The sequence below is a fragment of the Ambystoma mexicanum genome, chromosome 7q, assembly GCF_040938575.1.
Source record: "Ambystoma mexicanum isolate Mex_15411 chromosome 7q, UKY_AmexF1_1, whole genome shotgun sequence".
Classification (NCBI taxonomy): Eukaryota; Metazoa; Chordata; class Amphibia; order Caudata; family Ambystomatidae; genus Ambystoma; species Ambystoma mexicanum.
The window spans coordinates 504,983,604-505,006,385 of NC_090941.1; the positions used below are offsets into that span (position 1 = coordinate 504,983,604).

Consider the following 22,782-nt stretch of genomic DNA (forward strand, 5'->3'; position numbering starts at 1 on the left):
ACTACTATATAAAGTGCAAATATACTTTAGGTAGTCCTTCACTTATCAAACCCTAACTAAGAGGCAGTCCAATCCCTCAGAAGAGTGGAGCCTAGTGCTCAAAAGTACTTTCAATGCAGACACACGCGATCGTGTGGTAGAGCAAAACATGGTGTCTTGCAGGGGCTGTAGCGACTCAAGAAGGTGGGTGAGGCAGTGAAGAGTAAGTTCCCACTTTGAGGAGGGTCTCCCCCAAGAGGGCAAAACAGGTTCCAAGAGTTGGGAATAGGAAGGTAGCATAGGCTACCTCAAAAAACACGAGTGGCCCTCAAGGGACACTTGTGCGTAAAAATGAATGGATGTGCCAGGGGCCACCGGTAAGGCTTGCAAGTACTCACTGACCCTAGGCGCACTGCGGACCAAACTTCGGAAGTCGAGTCCACTTCGGTTGCGGGTTCAAATGCTGCAATTGTGCAGTCCTGTGGCTTTCAGCGGCTGAGTTCCAGGGATGAATCTGTGGCGGGACAGTGGTGATTTCTCTTCTCCTGGTGAAGAGATCAGCTCGAATTCACTGCAGCTCGTCTCAGGGCACAGGGGGACACAGCAGCAAGGCACCCTCGAAGTTCGTCACGATGGCTGGGCGACAGTGACCGTGTGCACTCGGGTTCAGGTGTGCTCTCCTAATTCCAGACCTAGGGCGCCTAGTTGTACGAGACTCAGCAGTAGAGTGCCTTGTACCCAGTGCTTGCGATCTCCAAAGCCTCAAATGTCAACTCCAGACGGTGGCGGTTCCAGAGCAAAGGTCCCGTGCAAGCTGGTCAGTTCACTGGTTGGCCCAGGAACACTTCCGAGAAGGCTTGCTTTCAGGTGGAGGTGCTGTGAATAGTCGATACCACTATTCAAATGGGTCAAAGCACCTTTGCAGACCTATGTTCGATCAGAAACAGGGGGGTCCTGCGGGACAACAGCGGGCTCAGGGTGCCAAACCTTCGAGCGGGTCACCAGTGACTCCTCGACTGCTTCGTAGTTTCAGGATGCTTTGATCCAATCCTAGGTTCGTTGTTAACTCAAGAGATCAACCTGTATGGGTGTTTGGAGCCTTCTCTTATCCAGAATCTCCTTCGTGCCAAAACCAAGAGGACCCAATCGGAGATCTGCTCACATACAGTCATGCCAGATGTGGACCAATCAACGACTACAGTGGTCCCAGTCATTCCCAGCACACACACTCTGGCACTGAGGATTTGTATTGGAAATAGACAGTCCAGCCCACATCCTGGAGGCCCACACACAAGGCATGCAGAAGCCTGCGAAAGTTTAGGTTTCTGAGGGGGATCTGCATGATCAAATAAGGGTTTTCCCGGGTCTGCTCGAAGGGACAAGATGGGAAAATGGCAGAACAAAGGACCTCATGGAACGGCCATTTTGGGGCCAAGCCGCAGTCCAAGGCCAAAAGCAGTAAACGCAATATGGTGCAAACGAAAGGGTTAAAAATATGTGCAAAATAACAGCTGCCACCAGCTCTGTCCAAAGCACATGTGTACTTCTACCGAAAAATCCTTTGTGGGTGCCTAGGGCCTTTGGAAATGAAAGGAAGACCCCAGCGCACTGTACAGTAAGGTACTTTGTGCACTTATAACATGTTGTGAAAAACCTGCACCACAGTAAAAGACTAAGGGAAACAGTATCCCAGTACTTAACATCTTTAAGGGCATGTCACTTTCCCCACAACAAAGTGAAAGAAAACCTAACAGAGTGCAGCCGAAGGCTGTGCTCCACTTGCAAATTTCAGGCTAGGATGGCCAGACAACAGCAAAAAGTTGGGCGTGGGGTGTTCACAACTGGAGGGAAAATTGCACATCAATGGAAATCTTTCCCAACACTGTACGACTACACTTATCTTCTAGAGACAGATTTGGATCTTTTTTTTTTTTTTTTTACAAAGTAAGAACTGATCTAGTCACGTTAACTTATCAGTTCAAAAATTGTAATTAACAGGCTTTTAGCAGAAATTGATACAATTCGACAAATGGGTTATGATCTGTCCCGCTATTACAAGTCATCATTCCAAAGTTGGTAGCCAAACACTGGCCCCACAGATCAACAGAGGGTTTAATATAGATTCTCAAGATGACCAGATCTAGTTTTCTCAAAACCTCGCAAACATTTTTAGAAGGTTAGGTGATGCAGGCACAGTTTTAAATATAACACATAAGAAAACGTGTCAGTCCTTTCATGGAACTAGAGAGGTTTTAACAATTTTTTAAACAGTGAAGTGGCCAGAATGTTTAACTCCCACAGTGTAATTTTATTACAGGAAGTTTGGTAGGTTTTTATAACACGCCTAATACCAACGTGTGGATTTCTAAGTGCGGGATCAGCATTCGAGTCTGTATTGTGCTGTGTTGACTTGCTTCCAAGACAAACGCGTTGCCCCTGAGCCATCCTTCATCCCCTTTTTAAGGTCACCATTAGTCATAGATGGCTACGTTAATGTTCAGCAGGATGATGTGATATTAAAGGGAGCTATTAAATTAGATGTTTTGGCAAAATATGATGTTTGCTCAAATGTGCATTATGGATTATTAGGAATCAACTTAACCCTGAAGGGAAAAATGAACTGCATACCAATACTAACAAAGAATTTATACTGGAACCCGGTTCTTTTTACATTGGAGGAGTTTGGCACATTTTAATGAAATAATGGCAAGCCACATGGAAAACAGTGATTGCAAGCATCTTACGATCAGTGGTGATTAAATCTGATTGTAGACATAAGGGGACAAATTAAGTCCAATAGAGAGAAATCTGGCTCTGAGAAATATGGTCCATGACTGGAATCTTTGCCAACAGTAGTGTCAGAGGTGATATTCCAGCTCGATGTACTTGGAAAAATGGCAATACTTCGACATGCATAGATTATCTAGTACCATCACTGGATTTATTAAACAGATGTAAGGAATTCACATTATTACATAATGATGCTAGTGATCATATCATGTTAAGTGTTAGCTTTAAAATAGAGGCAACATATGAAAAGGCTATCCTGTTGGGAAATTTGACAATTAACACCCCTGGAAACCGGATTGCTAGGAGAATCATCGCCGCTCGAGCATTGAATACACGGTTACGACAAACTCTTGAGAAAACTACTATTGAATTAAAACTCTTTCTGGTTACGACAGTTGTAAAAAAAAAAAAACAATGTATCACTGACGACAACTGTGGAAAACAAACACCACACATTTCTAGACAAAATATTCACTGTTTTGATAAAGTACAGGGGGAAAAAACTTTCAAGGCAGAGTTTGGTGCAACTCCAAAAGAACACCTTCCTGAAGAGGAGAGGAATACGAAAATGTGCCAACTCTTCCAAACTTATAGGAACTGGCATTAAGGTCATTGCCAACTCTGAATACAAAATGATAGCAAATATATCCTGCAAACTATTATCCCCAAAAATTGTTGTAACTTTTGGGATATAATCAATGATATATTCTAGAGCAGAACAAATTCCCAATGCAATCCTGTTTCGGAGGATATTTGGAAGTTACATTTTCTGACCTTATAATCGCCGACCAGAAAGAGGGGGTGCAAGTCGGGTTAGAAAGTCATCCAACTCTAGAGACCGCAGGCCTAATGGCCACAGTAACTTTATTTTTAAGGAAAAGCCAATTGTATGGGCTAGTGTACTGAAAATACTTTGAAAACTAAAAATCAACCCCCAACACGTGGAAATGTTCTATATTTATTCCAAATAAAAGGGTGATCGTTTAAATTCTTTAAGTATCAGCCTAAAGCCCTCATCGAGGCAGAGTGTAACAGTTTTGCTTCTTTTGACCCAAGGGATTTGGAAGTTTGGGCCCATGATACAGGGCAATTAAGTAAATCCCAAATTGGTTTTAGAAAAGAGATGGGAACCCTATTAAATGCGTTCATTATGAATTGCCTGCATTAAAAGGCCTGGCCAAACGGTGGACCACCTATATATGTTGCTTTCATCGACCTTTCCCAAAATTGAAACTATGTAACATTCCAGACCATCTACTGGCTACCTTAATTCATCTACAAGAGGATACTTACTTACAAGCAAGAATGAACAGGCAGGATAGCTTAACTGATAGATTCAAAGCACAAAGCACAGAGGGGTGTGTCCGTGCACCCTGCCTGTTCAATCTATATCTTGCTGACCTGGGGACACATTTGTCAGCCACAGTAGCCTTTGTAATGCCAAAAATGCTAATACTCTGGATGACCTCTTGAATGATACCCAGCGAGGTTTGCAACATCTTATGGATGCTACTGATTGTTATGCTCTTTCTAATGAGTTGAAGATGAATCCTAATACAACTACTATACGAATTACTTCTAGTCATAGAAAAGCATATGGGTACAATTGGAGGGTGAATAACGTTCCAGTAACTCAATCTAAACAGTTATGTTATTTGGGCTTTAACTTGGACCTAACTGCAAGTCTTATCCGGTGTATCAATAGGCTAAAAGACAAGGCTAACTAGTTGGCTACTCAAATGAAGAGTTAATTCCCGATATTGCAGATTTGCTCCCCTTATTGACAAGATCAAAGTGATTCCCCCCTCTTTAATATATGGGCCGGAGATTTTATTTACTTCGAACAGCATTGTTTGGTGTTAAATTTGCCCAAATTGCTTCCTATTGTTGCACTGAGGTAAGAGTTAGGCTTGACCTCATTGAAGAGATGGCTTGATTGGAAGGTGGTAGCCATCTACAAGAGGTCTCCAACAACTAATTCTCTGTACGTTGATATAAAAGAATATGCAGAATTTGGTTGCTGACCGGTTACAAAAAAGAGAATATTGAATAGAGGACAGTTATATTGGGTGAGAAAACAACTGTCAGGGGGGCGGGGAGATGGAGGGGTGAGGGATGGTTACTGTATGTTAAAATGCCAATAAAAACACTTTTAAAAAACTCTAAAACATATTTTAATCAAATGCACTGCATTACAAAATCTATGAATGCACTTTTTTGGAATATTGATACACAATGGAAGCTGCTTACAACCCAGGATTTTTGGTTGAGATTTCAGACGCAAATGAAACTATTCTGATAATGGTAGTTTTAAAATTATTGGGGCAACTCAAAATTATTAAAATTCGATAATTACGAAGCAATTTAAAAAACAATGTTTTTAAGGACTTTATAACTAGCAAAAAGTACCTGCACTGCACAAGATTTCTGTAGACAGACATGATAACACTCAATTGTTGAAATTCACTGATCCTGTAGGTTGCTGTTCCAAGTCGCTTATCGCTTTGCACTCTGAAGTAAACTGCACTGAGAATGGGCACGTGTGGCTAGCTGACATACCCCAGAGAAGACTGGGAAGGGGAGAGATGGCATGCTGCAGAATACTGGGAACTTGTGTGCGCTCTCCTCACCGGTCACCTCGCCCTGGCGCAGTGCAGTGCAAATCTCAGAAACAGTGCGTCCTAGGGCCTTCAAACATCGTTTTCCAGGTCCCATATTGTTCCTCATGCCGAGGCACTTAAAATGAGCTTTGTCCGGTCTTCTATGACCACATTGATGTTTTGCCGATTTCAGGCAACCATCTCATGTGTGAAGGGCCTGAAATCCGGGGAAAAAGGGATGGGGTGTTCAAATGTCATGTAGCCAGTAATGTCCAGAAGATCCTAACGGGTAACTATGCAGGATTTGGTGCAGACTGGTGTAGTTGTATAAGGGGCAAACTATTTCTGATGCTTGTATACGTTCCCAGTGAAAAGATCTTTAACAAAAAAAATTTTCATTAAAATGTTGCTTTAGAAAGGCCGCTCTGTGACCGCATGGGTCTTTCTAAAGCGAACTGTCACGCCCATGTTGCACACGAGTGCACGCATGTGCTGAAGGGCTCTGCGGGTCCAGGAAGCGGAGGGTGAGGAGAACAGGTTATGTGTTTGGTTCGGGAGGGCTGGGACTGAAATACCAGGGAAGAGGGTGGGGGCTGAAATCCCGCGGGAGGAGGGTCGGGGAAATCAATGGGGGTTTGGAGGGTGAAACTACAGAATATTAAAACAAAAGCAAAACAACAATTTAAAAGGTCTCAAGAGAAAAAAACTTTACAATGACAATTTTCCAAACAAAATATCGGTCAAAGTAAACTAGTCTTTCTCCTGAGACCTTTAAAAAAAAAGGTTATTTCACATAGAACCGCTTTTATCGGCTTAGGTTCATATGCTATGCATAGACCGACATCTAGTGGCAGTCGCAGAGTATTACATTATTTGCTTTTGAAACACGAAAAGGGACATCGACAGGGCATGTCAGTAATACTATCACTAGTGTAACGTCCACTGTACCCATGATCCTTCACGCGTCGAAGTCGCTCAGATTGTTTAGTTTGTGACATGTGGTAGCATAAGTGTAGCTTGAGTACAGATTTAATAAAGCAGATAAGCAGCGAAAAAGCCAGAAAACCATCTATGTATCTTCTACTTCAAGAAGGGAGAAGGGTGGGGCGCAGGTGAATCTAAGCAGATACAAGCATAAAAAAATATGATTACGGTGAGTAATGTATCCCTTCTGGGGTTTGTGGAACTGCTTCGATCACATGCTATGCATAGACAAGTAAATAGTATCTGGAGAAGGAGGTGGTTGAGAGAAGGTACGGCAGAAAACGGATGTTTTACCACCGCTTGTCCCACCTGTGAATCTGCTTTAGAATGTTTGTCAATGCAGTAATACTGAGTAAAGGTATGTATGGAACTCCATGTAGCTGCTTTGAAAATGGAGTCTAGTAGGACGATTGCAATAAATCCCAAGGTAGCTCCTGTACCTCGAAGTGTGAAAGGCAGGGTTTTCTTTGATAATCGGAGAGGACACCGGGGAGAAAATTCCAGGTGGAGATCCCACCTGTGTATCCAAAATGGCACGCGCCAGCTGAGGAGAGCCGGCGCACTTCGGAACTGGGGTACGCAAGCTGAGAAGGGGTGAAGTAGGGCAAAGCATGGCTAACAGGACCCCAACGGATGGTGCCCACTAAGCAGGCGACGGGAATAACAAGGACTGCACGACCCTTGGGTGACAGTGGACCGGGGGTAGGCGGGAGAAGCCTTGCTGCAGGAGCAGGGACTGCTGGGCTAGAGCGGTGCCCAGATTGGCAGAGCGCCAGAGGCTGGAGAAGGGGGGGGGGGGGACAACCCGTGTGCGCTGCCCAGGCTTTGGTGCTGGATGGACGCTCTGGCAACTCGACCAGACTGAAGATGCCTGGGGCTGGACAGCAGAGGACACGCGAGGGGCGTCGCAGGAGCCACAGAGCCCCTTTCTCGCTCCTGGGAGAGAGCAGATAGGGCAGAGCGTAGCAAACGCTTGACCAGCGCCCCAGTCTGGGGCCCACACCACCTTGTGTCCCCGGTGGGGGCCAGCACATCGGAAGAGGAGCCCAGCACATAAGAAGAAATGGGGGGGGGGGGCGATCCGCACCTACGACGAGTTCGATCGCCCAGGTGGAGCAGCAACTGGGACGGTCGCCTTTAACGCTGCAGCGTCCCGGATCGACAGACAAAGGCAAACGCGTCGGACAGACACGTGGAAGCCGTGGGCGGATATCAAACACCCCACCTACCCCACCTCCCCCCCGAGGCTGACGGCGGGTCCTTGAGCTTCACCCAGGTGAGAAGATACAAAGCAACTAAGACGCAGGGGAACAAGGAACGATTGGTAGGACTGCTACGGGGACATTAACGCGTGGGGGCAATACGAACACCAAAGTACATAATGAATGGTGTGCAGTACGTGTGGGTAGCGGATGCAAGCCCCATGTGAGAGGACAATAGCAGCTATGGAGAGCTGACATAGAAGGACAATCATGAGCCCGCGAAGTGCGGCAGGAAAGGAGGCGGAGGGCACGGCCAGCGCTGCCCTGACCGAGAGGAAAGGCCACACACAACTGCTAAATTCAGAGAAGCTGCATGGGCCCTGATCCATCCTGGGCGCACCCAACTATGAGCAGCCTTCAGGCCCACTCAGCAACACATGAGATCAACTAATAGCACCAAGCACCCACAAGGTATGGAATTAAGACCTACAGAGGGCTGGCATGCGGGCGAACATAACCCACTGGCCCACAGGTCATTTTTTAACTGCATTTTATAAAACTGTGGGACATAACATGAACATATGCACACACAAATAAGCCTGTCGCCTGAGCAAGAAATACCAGTGGCAAAGAGGAACAGTGGGGCAACCACCAGATGGATCATATCCACGGCGCACAAGCACCTTGGAAGGCCGACAAGAACAGCATTGAAGGCATACACTAGCGGACGTGGGATAACACAAGCCACTTGCTGCGCAAGGAGGTGGGAACAGAAGGCAGGGTGCCCGTGTGGGAGACCCTGGGTAAGGGCAGAACAGTGGTTATGTCCATTCTGTGGCGAGCAGCAACGACAGCTGTGGCAGGTCAACGTGGGGGAGCGCAACCCACCCGCTGAGAAGAGATGAGGGGTACAAATTGGCAGAGAGAACTCGATACTGGTGGGACACACAACGGACACTACCCAGAGTGGATACGGATCAGCACAGCACCCCGGCCATGGCCCGTGCCACATGGACAAATAAGATTGTCAGTGACTAATTGACGTGGCAGGGCCCAACCCACTCTCTGAACAATATAGGGGAACAGAAGGCCCAGGAATAGGGGACACATTCAAGGATGGAGGGATGAGGCTGGGTTGAGAACGAAACTACACCACAGAAAGCCAAGACGACGTACAGTGCTAGAAACTGCTCAGGGCAAATTAAGGTTGGCGAAGACTGGCAGACATGGGGGGGGGGGGGGAGGGACAACCCACCCAAGATAAAGCAATGCCAGGCCAATCGAAAATGTGCAAATGCAAACAAACAAGCATTGAACCTTTTGCCAGAAAGTCGGACAAGGGCCAACCCACACCGCCAGAGGCAACCATGGCTTCATCCAGTACAGTAGAAAGAAGGCGAGAGCCCGATATTGGAAGCTATAATGGCCCTGAAGGCGTCTCTGGAGAACAAGTTGGACACAGCCATAGCGGCCCTAAAAACGTCTCTGGAAAACAAAATGGACACAGTGATGGTGGACGTGAGCCTCCTCCAGCAGGACTTAAGGACCCTGGCAGACCGTGTGCGCATGGCCGAACAGGTGCAGCAAAATACCACTGATGTGGCAACCACCCAGACTCAAATGTCAGACATGCTCCGGAGGGTCAAGATCCCGGAACAGAGGGTGGAGGACGCAGAAGGAAGGACTCAAAAGGAACAACATCCAGATTGTTGGACTACTGGAGGGAGAGGAGGGCCAGGACCCGACGAACTACGTCGAGAATCTCCTGGCCCAGGAGATTGGGGCAGGGGTACTATCCCAAGGCCTAGCAGTGGAGAGAGCACATAGGGCCCAGACCAGAAGGCCCCAACCAGGAGCCCCCCCAATCGCCCAAGATCAATGATCGTGAGGGTCCTAAACTTCAAAAGGTCGAGAGAAAATACTGACGTTTTCTAGAGAGGGGCGGGGGGTGTCGATAACCAGGAACTCCTCCAGGTTACAATCTACCTGGACTACACAATCCTGGTACAGAGACAACAAGCATGCTATGGCCCCACCAAGGAATGCCTCAAAGCAGCGGGTATACGTTACATGCGGTTATACCCTGCAAAACTCAAGGTGATATGAGAGGACAGATCGTATTTCTTCGAAACAACAGGAGAGGCCCCAAGCATGGATTGACCAAAAGGATATCGCGCAAGGGAGATGCAGGAATGTCATTAACGACAAATCTACCCAGGGGGCAACGGGAGTGAGACTGCCATGGAAAAGATGGTCCCGACACCATGAGTATTACATAAGCCAGATGGAATATAATTAAAGGAGCAATGAGGGATGGTATTGCCGTAGAGGGCAACAGGACACGCAACACCAAGACTTTCGTTAGTTAGGATGCCAGTTTTAAGGCACCACGTTGCCGCGAGCTGGCCCCACCTTAGTAAACAAAGCAAGAGAAGCAGCGGAGGCCGAGCAGGGGGAGGGAGGCTGGGTGTTGAACAGTTATGGTTAGTGAGTGGTTAGTTAGGAGGAGTGAAGGCACAAATGGAGGAGGAAGCACCAAGCAGCTGGAACGAAGCGCAAATGGCAGGCAAACAGACACATCTCGATGATGGCCATCGGGGAAATACAACAAGGCAGTACACCAGCAACGGGCCCAGACGTGTAAAACACAGCATGAAAGGGGAGGATCAAACCCACCCCAAGAGGGAGAAATCAGCAGATGATGGAACAAGAATGCCAACCAGAAGACAAAAAGCAGACAGGCAGGCCTATGGGAACAGATGGGCCACGGGACAACACAAGCAAATGGGCCATAAGGCGGTCATAGCCACTTGGAACGTCAGGGGACTAAACGTCTACGTCAAGAGACTAAGGGTCTATGTCTGGTTGAATAGAGCAAAAGCGCAAATTGCTATGCTGCAAGAAACACACTTAACGGCTGAAAAGCAAATCAAGGTAGCTAAGAAATGGGGAGGACAAATGTATAGCTCAACGTACTCTATGCCAGAGGAGTTCTGACATGGATAGCTCCGGGAGTTCACTTCCATCTAATAAAACAAGAGAGGGATAGGGAAGGCAGAATGGAGAAGGAAGAAGTGTGCCTGATCAACACGTATGCCCCAATCATGAAGCAACAGAGTTCTTTATGACGATTACACCCCGGCTGGCCCCCTACACAGGAGCGTCATTCATATGGGCAGGAGATGTCAACTGCACGCTGAACCCGCAGGTGGATAGAACCGACAGCAAGCAGATGAAACCGGCTCTGCCGGACAGGGCCTTACGGAAGACTCTAGACCAGCTGGAATTGGAAGACATCTGGAGGAAGGTACATGTCAACAGCAGGGGATACACACATAGCGCCCCACACGGCGCACACACACCCGCATAGACTACTTATTTACGGGTAGGGCGTCCCTCAGGGAATTCACAGGGATACATATTAAAGCAAGAACGCTATCCGACCACGCCCCGATTGTAGCAACATGGACATACACATAGAGAGGAGCCCCCATATCCACTTGGAGACTGAGGGCGGAGGCGCTGACAGATGAGGCTTTTCAAAAATATATCAGAGAGACGATGGAAGACTATTTTGACCACAATGTGGGGAGTGTGGATAGCACTGGCATGGTCTGGGAAGCTCTCAAGGTGGTGGCCAGAGGAGCGGCGATAGGGAATGTGGGTGGACTCGGGGGATCCAATGTGGCTGAACTGGGGGAAGTAAAAAGGGGATAGAACGGGCGGAAGCACGTGCAGGGGAGATGCGGAAAGAACCGGAGGGGCTTACAGCGATGCAATTGCAGTGTTGCGCAATCTGGGAAAAACTGGACAAACTGGACAAACTAGACTATGGGAAGTATGTGCAGAGACTACATGCTGAAAGGGACAAGCCTGGCAGGCTTCTAGCTTTGCTCACCAATAACCGGCATGAACCAATAACCGCAATATGTGATGAACGAGGCGAGGAAGTGAGAACCCAGGATGGGATTAATGGGGTGTTCTTGCAGTTCTATGAAGAACTGTATTACAGGAAACAAGAAGCAGAGGGAGAAGATATAACTGACGCCCTAGGGCACATTCCCCTCCCCAGGCTATCGAAGGAGCAGGCGCAGACACTAGATGCGCCCCTCAGGCTTGATGAGCTGACTGCAGTGATAGTCTATCTCCCAACAGGAAAGTCCCCGGGTCCGGATGGGCTACCCGAGGAATTCTACAAGAAATACAAAGACACCCTGGCCCCACAGCTGTTAGAGATATTTCAAGAGGCATACGAGGGGGGAAGGCTGCCACAGAGCCTGTCAGAATCGGTCATCATACCCATATTGAAACCGGGGAAGCCATCTCTCAAATGCATTTCCTATAGACCGATCTCCATAATCAATCAGGCCTCCAAAATCCTGATCGCAGCCCTGGCAAACCGACGCAAGCGGGTCATATCCACGCTGGTGAACCCAGACCAAACGGGATATGTACCAGGGAGAAACGACATGGAAGCTGCGTAACTTCACCATGTTATCGAGAGCATGAACCAAGAATGGGGGTGTGGGGGGAACGCGCGATAGCGTCATTAGACGCTATTAAGGCATTCGATTCAGTGAATTGGGAGTGGCTCCTCTGAGTTCTCGCCCATTTTGGGATAGGGAGGGGTGCCTTCGCTGGATTCTGCTTCTTTACAGTGATCCCAGAGCAAGGGTGAAAACGGGTAGGCACAACTCGGAGGGGTGAAAGATTGGCAGGGGTACGAAGCAGGGATGCCCACTATCCCTGATACTATTTATACTGGCTCTGGAGCCATTCTCCGTTTTCCTCAGGGCAGAGTACGGGAACGCAGGAATAGAGAGACGGAGTGGTACACTTAATTTTGCTATATGCAGACGACATACTCCTCTATGTTGGGAACCCGAGGGAAAACATGCCAGACGCTCTGGGGGCTTTTGCCAGACTGTCTGGTACCACGATCAACAAGGAGAAATCCTCCCTCTTCCACCTGGCGGGCTCGAGGGAGGGCGCCCCCGACCAGTTACCTGGCCTGGGACTCACATGGACCCCAACCCCTTTCTGCTATCTGGGATTAGACATACACCACAGTACCACGGCAACACACGGCCAATACACAGGCGGCCTCAGCCAAAATAGAAAAAGCTATGACATTCTGGAAGAAGCTTCTACTGGCGATGATAGGAAGAGCAGCCCTATTGAAGACGACGGTCCTGCCTTGCCTACTGTATTACTTCACTAATATCCCATATAACATTCCCAGGCCCTTTTTTAGACGGCTACACAAACTGGCAAGAGTTCCTGTGGGGTGGGGGGGAACAACAGGATAGCACTGAACACACTACAGAGATTATGAATGGGGTGGGGAATCAAGCTACCAGACTTCGAACGCTACTATATGGCGGGACAACTCCAATTTGTTTTGAAATATTTGGGGGATGACATGTCTATAGATACATAGCTCTTTCAGCCAGCTATACGGCACTATTACTTGAGGGAACTCCCATGGATGGACAAGGGTCTAGCCAAACCACTCCCTACCATAGTTCAACTGGGCCTGACTCTGGAGGAGGGCGTGGAAGACACAAGGGGTGTGTGACCCCTACTCAAGACAGATTCCCCCTTGCGAGACTAGTCGACATTCACACGGCGTCCCAGACCATCTAACGCACTGAGTGGGAAACCAGGGGAGTGGTACAGACTGGAGATTATGGAAAGGACGACAGTGGTTGGATTTTCAGACCTTAATGGATGAGCAGGGCATACATAGCAGACAATTCCTATTGTACAATAGTATGATACAGAGGATCAAGAAAAGGTGGAGGACGTTCCCAGGAGAAAGACGGTGAGGAGGTACTGGATGCATGGTACGATGTGTCGGAGGGAGGACACAATATCCAGACTATATGAACAGCTCCTGCGGGGTAATAATGAAAGGGCGTTACAAACAAGAACTAGATGGGAAGAGACGCTCCACAAGACCTTCACTGATTGGGAGTTTAACAGGACACTTCAGTATGCTAAAAAAGTCTCCAGAAACGCATGATTCAAGCAAATGCAACTGTACCTCATGCACAGGGCGTACCTTACAATGAAGAGAATGCCGCACATGGGACACAAACAAACCCGAAGCTGCCCACATTGTGCGGAAGATCAGGCAGATATGATACATGTGTTCTGGTCCTGCCCGGTGATACTTAACTTTTGGTTCACAGTGAAAACGAGGGCGGAGCCAAGAGGGATCCAAATTCAGGCATGGACGCCGGAATCCTACCTCTTGGGGCTGTTCCCGAGGGGCGGCAAACAACGGACACATAGCGAAAATTAAAAACCTAATGTGTATTCTGGCAAAACGCTGCATAGCAATGGCATGGAATTAGAGTACAGGGCCATCAGCGGAAACGTAGTGGGCAGACCTGAAAACATTGACAATAGCAGAAACATCAGTGTGGACCAGAGTGACACAGAGGGGAGAGGGGGGCTAAACTACTTGCACGGAACTCTCTCTGGATCTGTTTAATAGAATGGAAGGGCAAGACACGACAGGCCCTAGTGGGCCGGACGAGGATAACCCCCCCCTGGTGACAATGTGAGCGAGGGAACTCGAAGGGGGCTGTGGACATGCTGTAAAGGGTCCAATGCGAGAGCCAAGGATGAACAATACTGAACATAAACAGACAAGGAGAGAGCCTAGCCGATGCGCCAAGGAGACTAGAGTGCAGATCCCAACATAACGTGCCAGTTGCAGTGCAATGTTTGTTGTTGTTTGCTCAGTGTTGGAATTAATAAAGAGGTTTTTTTTAAAAACATTAAGATCCCAACCTGGAAGTGGGTAGGAAATGGGGGGGGTATATATTACAAATCTTTTCCATTTGTTGAAGTAGCAGTGCCTGGTGTTCAGTTTGTGTGCCTCCTTGTGGATAGCCATACACCTTTGAGGTAATTTTAAGTGTCCAAACACTATGACTTCAGGAGCCAGGCCGCTAAGCTCAGACTGAGGATGTGGGTGGGATGTTGTCCCCCCGATGCTGGGATAGCATGTTGTAGGGGCACAGGAGTTTGACTGGTTCGCACATCACCAGTTTTAGAAGATGTGGAAACCAGGGTTGTCTCGCCCACATAGGAGCAACCAGGATTAGAGTAGCTTGTTCCTGGTGCAACTTGTGGACTATCCTGCTAAGGAGAACTGTTGGTGGAAAAGCGTAAGCAAATTTCCCTGAACAGCTCATCCACAGGGCGTTCACCCTTGGATTTGGGTTGGGGAAACCTGGATGCGTAGTCTGGCCATTGTGGCTAAGAAGTCTAAAGGGGGATAACCCCAGAGAGAAGACTTTGTCTACAATTCCTCTGTTGAGTTGCTGGGTAGAGGACTTATGCTTTAAGAGGCTGCCAGAGAATGGAGTTCCCCTGGAACACTAGAAACATGTTCCACTTGAGTGCCTTCTTCCGAATTGTTGGGGATAGCCTGGAGAGAAATGGAGAATATGTGCCTCCAAGAAGAAAATGGCAGTGGTGCCATCTGCGAGGACTTGCACCGTTAAGCTAGTTAGAAGCAGCTGGAAAGCTAGTAGGGCTGCGAGTACTGCTAGTAGTTCTAAAACCGTAATGTGGGTCTGGGCTGTGATCTGTGGCCACAGGCCATGCGCTGTGTGTGTTGAAGGTAATGGGCTCCCCATCCGGAGAATGAGCCGTCTGTTTTAAGTATCGCTTGGACTGGAGGATTGTGAAACGATTTCCTCCTTAACAGATTTTCCTTTGACCACCAATGAAGTGCTTGTACTAGGGTTAGCGAAAGAACCACAAGATCGTCCCACTGAACACTTGCCTGAGACCACTGTTTTGCTTGGCACTCCTGCATTGGGCGCATGCGCAACCATGCGTGTGGAACTAGATAAATGCATGAATCCATCATCATGAGCAGGCGCATTGCTCGGCGTACGGTTATTTGGTGACCGGCAAGATAATGAGGTACTTGCAGCAGTATGTTATGAACTCTTCATTTGAGGGGAAGACTAGCCTCTCTCTTGTCGTTACAATAGCTCATAGGATTGCTTGGTTTGGCTTGATTTTTCCTCATTGATTGAAAACCCCAATTGGAACATAAGCTCGATTGTTCTTTGGGTATTCCGCTTGCAAATTTGAGGGGATTCCGCTGTTATCAGTCAGTTGTCGAGATAGGGTTACACTGGGATTGATTCTCTGCTTAAGTGTTAATATCTTGGTGAATACCCTTGGAGCAGCAGCTATGCCGAACGTGAGGACCTTGAATTGGTAGTGTTGATTTGCTATTTTGAAGCGCAGGAATTTTCTGTGCTCTTTCATATCCAATGTTGCCATGTAGTCCTTGTTTTAGCAGTGAGATTACTTCTTGTAGCGTTGTCATACAGAACTTTTGTGGCCCGACATCTGTGTTTGCAGGACACAGGTCTAGGACAGGGCGCATTATAAGGTCTTTCTTTGGCACAAGGAAGTACGTTGAATACATACCCTCTAACTGGTTTGCCGGGAAAATCTCTATGCTGTCCTTTTCCAGCAGTGCTTTGACATATTCCAGAAGAATTCGTTGTTCCTCCTATGTTGTTTGTCACCGTCTGGACGGGTGGATGGATGGTCAATATATGACTTCTATGCAATAGCCTCCCACCACAGTGGAAAGTACCCACTTGTCTGACATGATCCCCTCCATTGCACGGGCAAATTGACAATTCAGTAGACGTCACACTAGGGATAGTATTACTGACACACCCGGTCGACGTCCCTTTGAGTTTCGAAAACAAATGTAATACTCTGCGACTACCACTAGATGTCATCCTATGCACAGCATGTGATCTAAGCAGATCCACCAGATATATATATATATATATATATATATATATATATATATAATGCATTACTCACCGTAATCGTATTTCTGATGCTTGCATCTTGTTAGATTCACATGCCGTGCAAAGGCCGACATCTAGTGGAAGCTGCAGAGTATTACAGTTGTTGTTTTTGAAACTCGAAAAGGGACGTTGACAGGGCATGCCAGTAATACTATCCCTAATGTGACGTACACTGTACCCATGATCCCTCAAGCGTAGAGGTCCCTCAGATAGTTATTTTTCTGACATGAGGTAGCATGGGGTGTAGCGTGAGTACATTTGTATCCAAGCAGATATGTATCAGACAAGCTCATAAGCATCCATGCGCCTTCTCTCCGAGGGGAGGAAAGGTGGGTTGCATATTAATCTAAGCAGATACAAGCATCAGAAATACGATTACGGTGAGTAATGTATCCCTTCTGAGGCTTGTGGAATCTGCTTAGAACACATGCTGTGCATAGATTAGCGAGCAGTGAAAAGAGGCGTTGGGATGTGAGAAGGTTCATGAGCGAATAAATGTCTTAGAGCCGCTTGTCCCACTTGTGTATCTGTCTTGGAATGCGTGTCAATGCAGTAGTGCTGAGTTAAAGTATGTATTGAGCTCCATGTAGCTGCTTTGCAAATAGGGGACATTTGCAATGAAAGCCAGAGTGGCTCCTGTCCCTCTAGTGAAGTGAGCCCAGGGTGTAAAAGGCAGTGTTTTAGCTGATAGGGAATAACACAGTTGTATACATCTGACTATGCACCTAGAGATGGCATTTTTAGAAATGCAGTCACCTTCTCTGCCTGGCGCTATGGAGACAAACAAATGATCTGTTATTCTTAGCGATCTGGTCTCGTCTACGTAGTAGAGGACTGCTCTCCTCCCATCTGGTGTATGGAGTTTGACCTCAGCTGTTGGGTTCGTGGAAGAAAGCTGGTAGCTCAATTGACTGGTTTACATGAAATTTGGAGATGAATTTAGGGGAGAACCTAGAGCGAGTATGTAAAACCATCTTCTGTGTGTACAACAAAGAAAGGATCCTGCACTGACAAAGCTTGAATTTCATTAACTCTTCTTATGGAAGTGATAGCCACTAAGAAGGCAGTTTTATAAGTCAGGTGTTTCAGACTAGACTTGTGCTTAGGCTCGAAAGGGGGTCCCATGAGCTTAGCGAATACCACATTGAGGTCCCAACCTGGCAGCTGGTCAGAAATTGGAGGGTAGAGTCTCTTTACTCCTTCCATAAATGCCTTGATAAGTACTTTCCACCACAAGACCTTATGAGAGATTGTGTAGGCTGATAAGGCCGCCAGGTGGACTTTTAGGGAGTTGAATACTAACCCCACATCTAGCAAATGGAGCATATAAGTTAGAATGTGGGATGGAGGTCTCTGAAAATGAAAAAACACACTGGCCAGTATTTGAGATCTGAAGCAAGGCAGAAGATGAGGGTCTGCAAAAAAACATGCTGCTACAAAGGGCGGGCTAGTTAATGTTGCAATTTGTTGCTCAACTCCCTCTGCATCAGAAATTGGGGTGCGTTATCTTTTGGTGCTGAAGCTGCAGAAACGAGTATGTGAATTTGGTACTTCAGCATCCAAATTTCATTCAGATCCCCAGTGTACCAACTTGCATCGATGTTTTGTCAGAAGCACGATTTGCTTTTGGGACATTTCGCATACAAAACTGCAATTATCAGTGGATAAGTGCAACCCCTCCATTCATTCATGAAGTATTTCACGAATACGAGCGCTGGCAAACATCCTTTCCAAAAAGGATCGCCCTACTCAAAGGGCATGTAACTGTAGACAAATCACGGTGTGTATCTTTAAAGTTCATTTATTACATTTATTTTTCAAATTTCATTATAAAACATTCATTTATAAGAAAAACCACATATAACACATTGGCATTTCATATATTTAAAAGCCAATTTTGTAGATACACATCTCACATCTAGAAAAAAAACACATATCAAAACCAGTGATCACATCTCACTCATTCTTGCTCACATCCACTTTCATACCATCCACCATTCGTACCCTGCAAAAATCTGCAATACTAGCAACTCGGTTCTAAAAATAGAACACCCATCTATTAGGGCTAGAACTTTGTTGTATTTACAAAAGCATGTTGAACACTAAGTTTTTCTTACACAAAATTAAACAAGGCAAATGTTCAAGAGAACCTGCTTGTGAACATGTATCAATTGACATTTTTATGAAAACTCAAGACGGCCCAACTAAACGCAGTGGGCTCTATGGTGTGGTCTACTCGAATTTCGGGCACCACAATAGACATACTATTTGTATCTGGTGCACCTCATCAGGACATACATTTCTTAGATACCAAAAAACAGTTTATGTTAGCATAGTTCAGCTTTAAATGTAGTGCGTGTCATCCAGGTGTTCCAAATATAACTTCTTTCCATTTAAAAGAGATTCATACTTTAATCAGTCAAACTGTTTCTGTGACGGTCACCCAAATTAAGGGATGACTGCGAAGAGCCTAAGGATACTTGGGTCCAAGGCGTTAGTATTGCTATCTTCAGTAGAATATGTTTCATGCAGTGGTTCTGTTGTAACTGCCGGTGCTTGTCGGGGTCTCCTTCCTGGGTAATTCTTTTTCTATCTTGAGGTTGTGGCCCATTACTTTCGAATGGGTGTCACCTTGCCACAGTTCTTCATTAGGTACAGTTGACAGCTCCACAGGATGCTGATCTCGTTCCCCCTGTTTCTGCAATTGGATCTCACCCTCCCATCTGTGGGTCCTTATTGCATGTGTCCACAATTGCTCTTGGTGGTGGTCCAAGCTGCACCCGCCTCACACGTACGAGATTCTCCTTGTACATGTGAGGCGCCGATCTCGGAAAAAAGACATATTGTGCCAGTGTTTATGCCCTTCTGAGTGGGCCATTTGACCAACCCTTTGTCTTAAGAGAACAGTTTTGTTTTAAGTGTTTGTTACTACCTGAAAAGGTTAGCGCACATCTGTGAGCCTTAAAGGAAGCAGCTGGAATTAAGGTGGAGTGATTTCACCCTGGTCAAAACAAACAATATTTTGTCCATTAGAACATAACCAAGTCAACCTTGTTTTTGGGCTATTAGCATAATAAGTTATAAACATTCTCACATATGACCTGGCGTAGAACATTTGTGAAATTAACACTGTCCTCTTTTGGTAAGCCACAGCTAACAAACATGTTGAAGATGCCAGTCTATGGCAACTGATCATGTCAAAATTGGTATTCTTTTTAAAGTTTCCATTAGACGTCTCCTTCCAAGACAAAACTAGCTTCTTGAAAAAAAAAATCCAAAGATAAACTACTCAATGGAGCACTGTCGGAAGTGCATGGATTTTATGTTGCCATTTAGTCACTCAACTTCAAACAAAATTGCAAATCATTTTTCATGTTCTAAACCATCCATTATATGGTGAGCGATGCACAAAATAGCAATCTAAAAATATATTCACGCTGAAGAAAGAAGCCAGGTCTTACAATACTTATTTATTAGTGCAGATTACTTTTTGCCAAACAAACACCAAAAATATACAATGGATCTGAATAGATTATGGAGAAAATAACGTACCTCTGAAACTTCTGATAAAGTGCAAGTAATGTCTCATACTTTGTTTTCAATCGCGATACTGCATTATTAACCTTCGTACTGATTGTGTCTATGTTGATATCCAATTCTTTAATTAATTCAGCAAATGAGTTTACACTGAAAGCAAAGATAATTAATTCATATTAGCCAGAATTCTACTCAATATTTAAACAGGTAGGTAACGTGGCACTCTTTACAAAAGTCGATACATGCGACAAGGAAAAGTGTATGTCAAGCGGTTCTCCAATCTAAACATTCTAAGATTGTTGTGAAAATCATTTACACGGACAATGAAATAAAGGTACAGAATATTTTGAAATAGCATTTACATTGACGAAATGGAATATAATAACTTACATCTGGTAAGCATGGGAACCAATGATAACTCACTTCAGACAAGTGAAATATGTTTCACTGCATAGTCTATGCAGATAACTCTATAGGTTCCCCAAGACACAGGATAGTGTACCAATACACGCCTGTTGCGATTTCCTACTAATATTCTCACACATTCACCGTGGCTTCAGTTGCACCAAAATGTTTACAAAAAACCTCCATTCAAGAAAAATATATCTGGCTGGGCTATAAAGTTGGTAATTTAAAACTGCATGTGCTTTAGGAGAGTCAATGTTCCTTCCCATTTTGAGAAAATTCTGTTACATAAAATTGCAACTATGAAGACTGAGGTCCAGGTATAGCCCTCATGACTCCCACACGACACTCAGCCCAGAGACAGACACGCAGATGCACCTCACTCTTAGGACCTTCACCACCATCATCATCGATGTATCGCAGATGTGAGAAACGTTACTCTCTCAGGCAACCATTCCCAAATCGATGATCTGGAGGAGATGGAGATGCCATCAATCAAACAAACCGACTGACTACAAATCAAGAAATCAATATCGTCATCACTGACACCAGAACGTAGCCGCACATGGACGAAGTCATCCATCCACAAAGTTACACAAACATTCAGATATATATATATATATATATATATATATATATATATATATATATTTTCCACATTCTTCAGCAAAGATGAACTGCAAGACACCAAAGTATACATACAGGTAGCTTGCACATGCTTGACTGCCACCAACATTGAAAGCAATAAGGACAAATATGGAAGGTATAGGACCACTGAAATGAATGAGATGGGGGGAGACAAGCTTCGAGCAAATGAAAGGGCTGGCATGATCGCTGCAGCCAGAGGCAAGCTGAAACTATGCACCCAGCCAAGGACTAGTAGCGACTGAAAGTTCCTGGTTACAGCCACCTGCAAGAAATGCAGGCTAAATCCTCATAATTACAGGCAACAAAGCTCAATTTCGTGGTCTCAACACATGTGAACAAGCAGAGCAAGACAATGCCCATTCAATCAAGGTGGACAGAGGGAATCTGTTCCCACCAAATCAGAGGTGAAAAGACAAGTGCTGCTCACAAACTGCCAACTGAATACACTACCCCAGGCTTAGGTGATAAGAGATTGAAATATTAAAAGAACACAAAGCCCCTCCATGTTCATTCTCATTGCCTTGAGACGGTACACCCAGCCTGGTAACCGTCCAGGGTCCTAGGGCTAGGAGGATCCATGCTGCCCAATCCATAGTCACTTTCACATGAAGATATAATATGTTGCAGGAGCCAATGGTCTCCCTGCAACATTGTAGATTGAAACGTGCAGAGGTGGTCCCAGGACGAGCCACCAGATATGGTTACACAATAGTAGAATTAACCCCTATAGAACACATACATAGATTGCCTAAATTGATCAAATGTGAATGCCCGACTGGTTTCGGGGACGGAACTTGGTTTTGTGACGCCCCACCTGGATAAAACTGGGTGACACGCTCAGAAGTCGAGAACCATGGAGAATTCATGTTTTTCTAGTGTGATCCATGATGTTTTGTTAGATAATAAGACAGTAAACTGCCCCATGGACGAGTCTTCTGTTATTGCTGTGGGGAGTTTTTGATGGGCACGAGTGTCTCTCTGCTGATAATTGGGGTGACTTCTATAGAGCCCTTGCGCTCCAACAAGTGATAGCAGAGAATGGCCGCTAAGGCCTTTCAGCAGTAACCCGCCTCATCCCGCTGCATGCGCGAGGGGCTGCGCGGCCACCTGCAGAAACCAACACCTAAAACCATGAATGTGCAAAAAGAGAAGGTCGACAAGAGTCGAATTTGGAAGAAATTCCTGACGGCTTCCTGTGGGACGCATAGCAGACCAGACGGCAGAGTGGAAGGTTGTGGAAGATTCGGTGTCCGATGGGCTTCAGCAGACCACGGAGTGCAAGTATAGACTCGGCTATCTGACAAATGTGGGGGATGGAATTGTACCACTTGCCGTTTTGTGTCGTGGTTTTTGTTCTGTGTAAGGATTCCCTCTTTTTTAGGCAGTTAGTTTAGGCAGTCTGCTTAGCTTGCAAATGAAAAATCTTTGGAAAAAAGCCAACAATAATGGTTTCCCTGTGATTTAGGCAATTTAGCTTGATTCAAGGATGATTATGTATGGTTTACCTATGTATAGGTCTTAGCGGGAGACACTAGCTTACATCATGGAAGGTGGTTTCCAAATGCATCTCTGAGCTGTATTCCTATATGGCCAAGCTATATAAGAGGGACCACGTGACTTAATGGTTTACCAGGTTAGTGAGGCAGGAAAATGGCTGTGTGTGTGTCAAGTCATGTTTGTCATTGTGTTTGGTTAATTAATAAGCAGACATATATGCTGCAGGGTCAGGCATCGAGAATTTTTCCTCTAGGGTATTGACGACGTCACCAGCGA

The 22,782-nt window shown here is 46.0% G+C and overlaps 1 protein-coding gene across 3 annotated transcripts in view; it reads right to left on the minus strand.

The window, feature by feature from the left end:
- RB1 (RB transcriptional corepressor 1) overlaps nucleotides 1–22,782 on the minus strand; it is a 2,466,185-nt gene that overhangs the window by 2,302,519 nt on the left and 140,884 nt on the right. For all 3 annotated transcript variants that reach the window (XM_069639386.1, XM_069639387.1, XM_069639388.1), the window contains exon 4: nucleotides 19,972–20,106. In XM_069639386.1, the coding sequence (XP_069495487.1) occupies nucleotides 19,972–20,106 (135 nt within the window). The remainder of the gene's footprint in view (nucleotides 1–19,971; nucleotides 20,107–22,782) is intronic.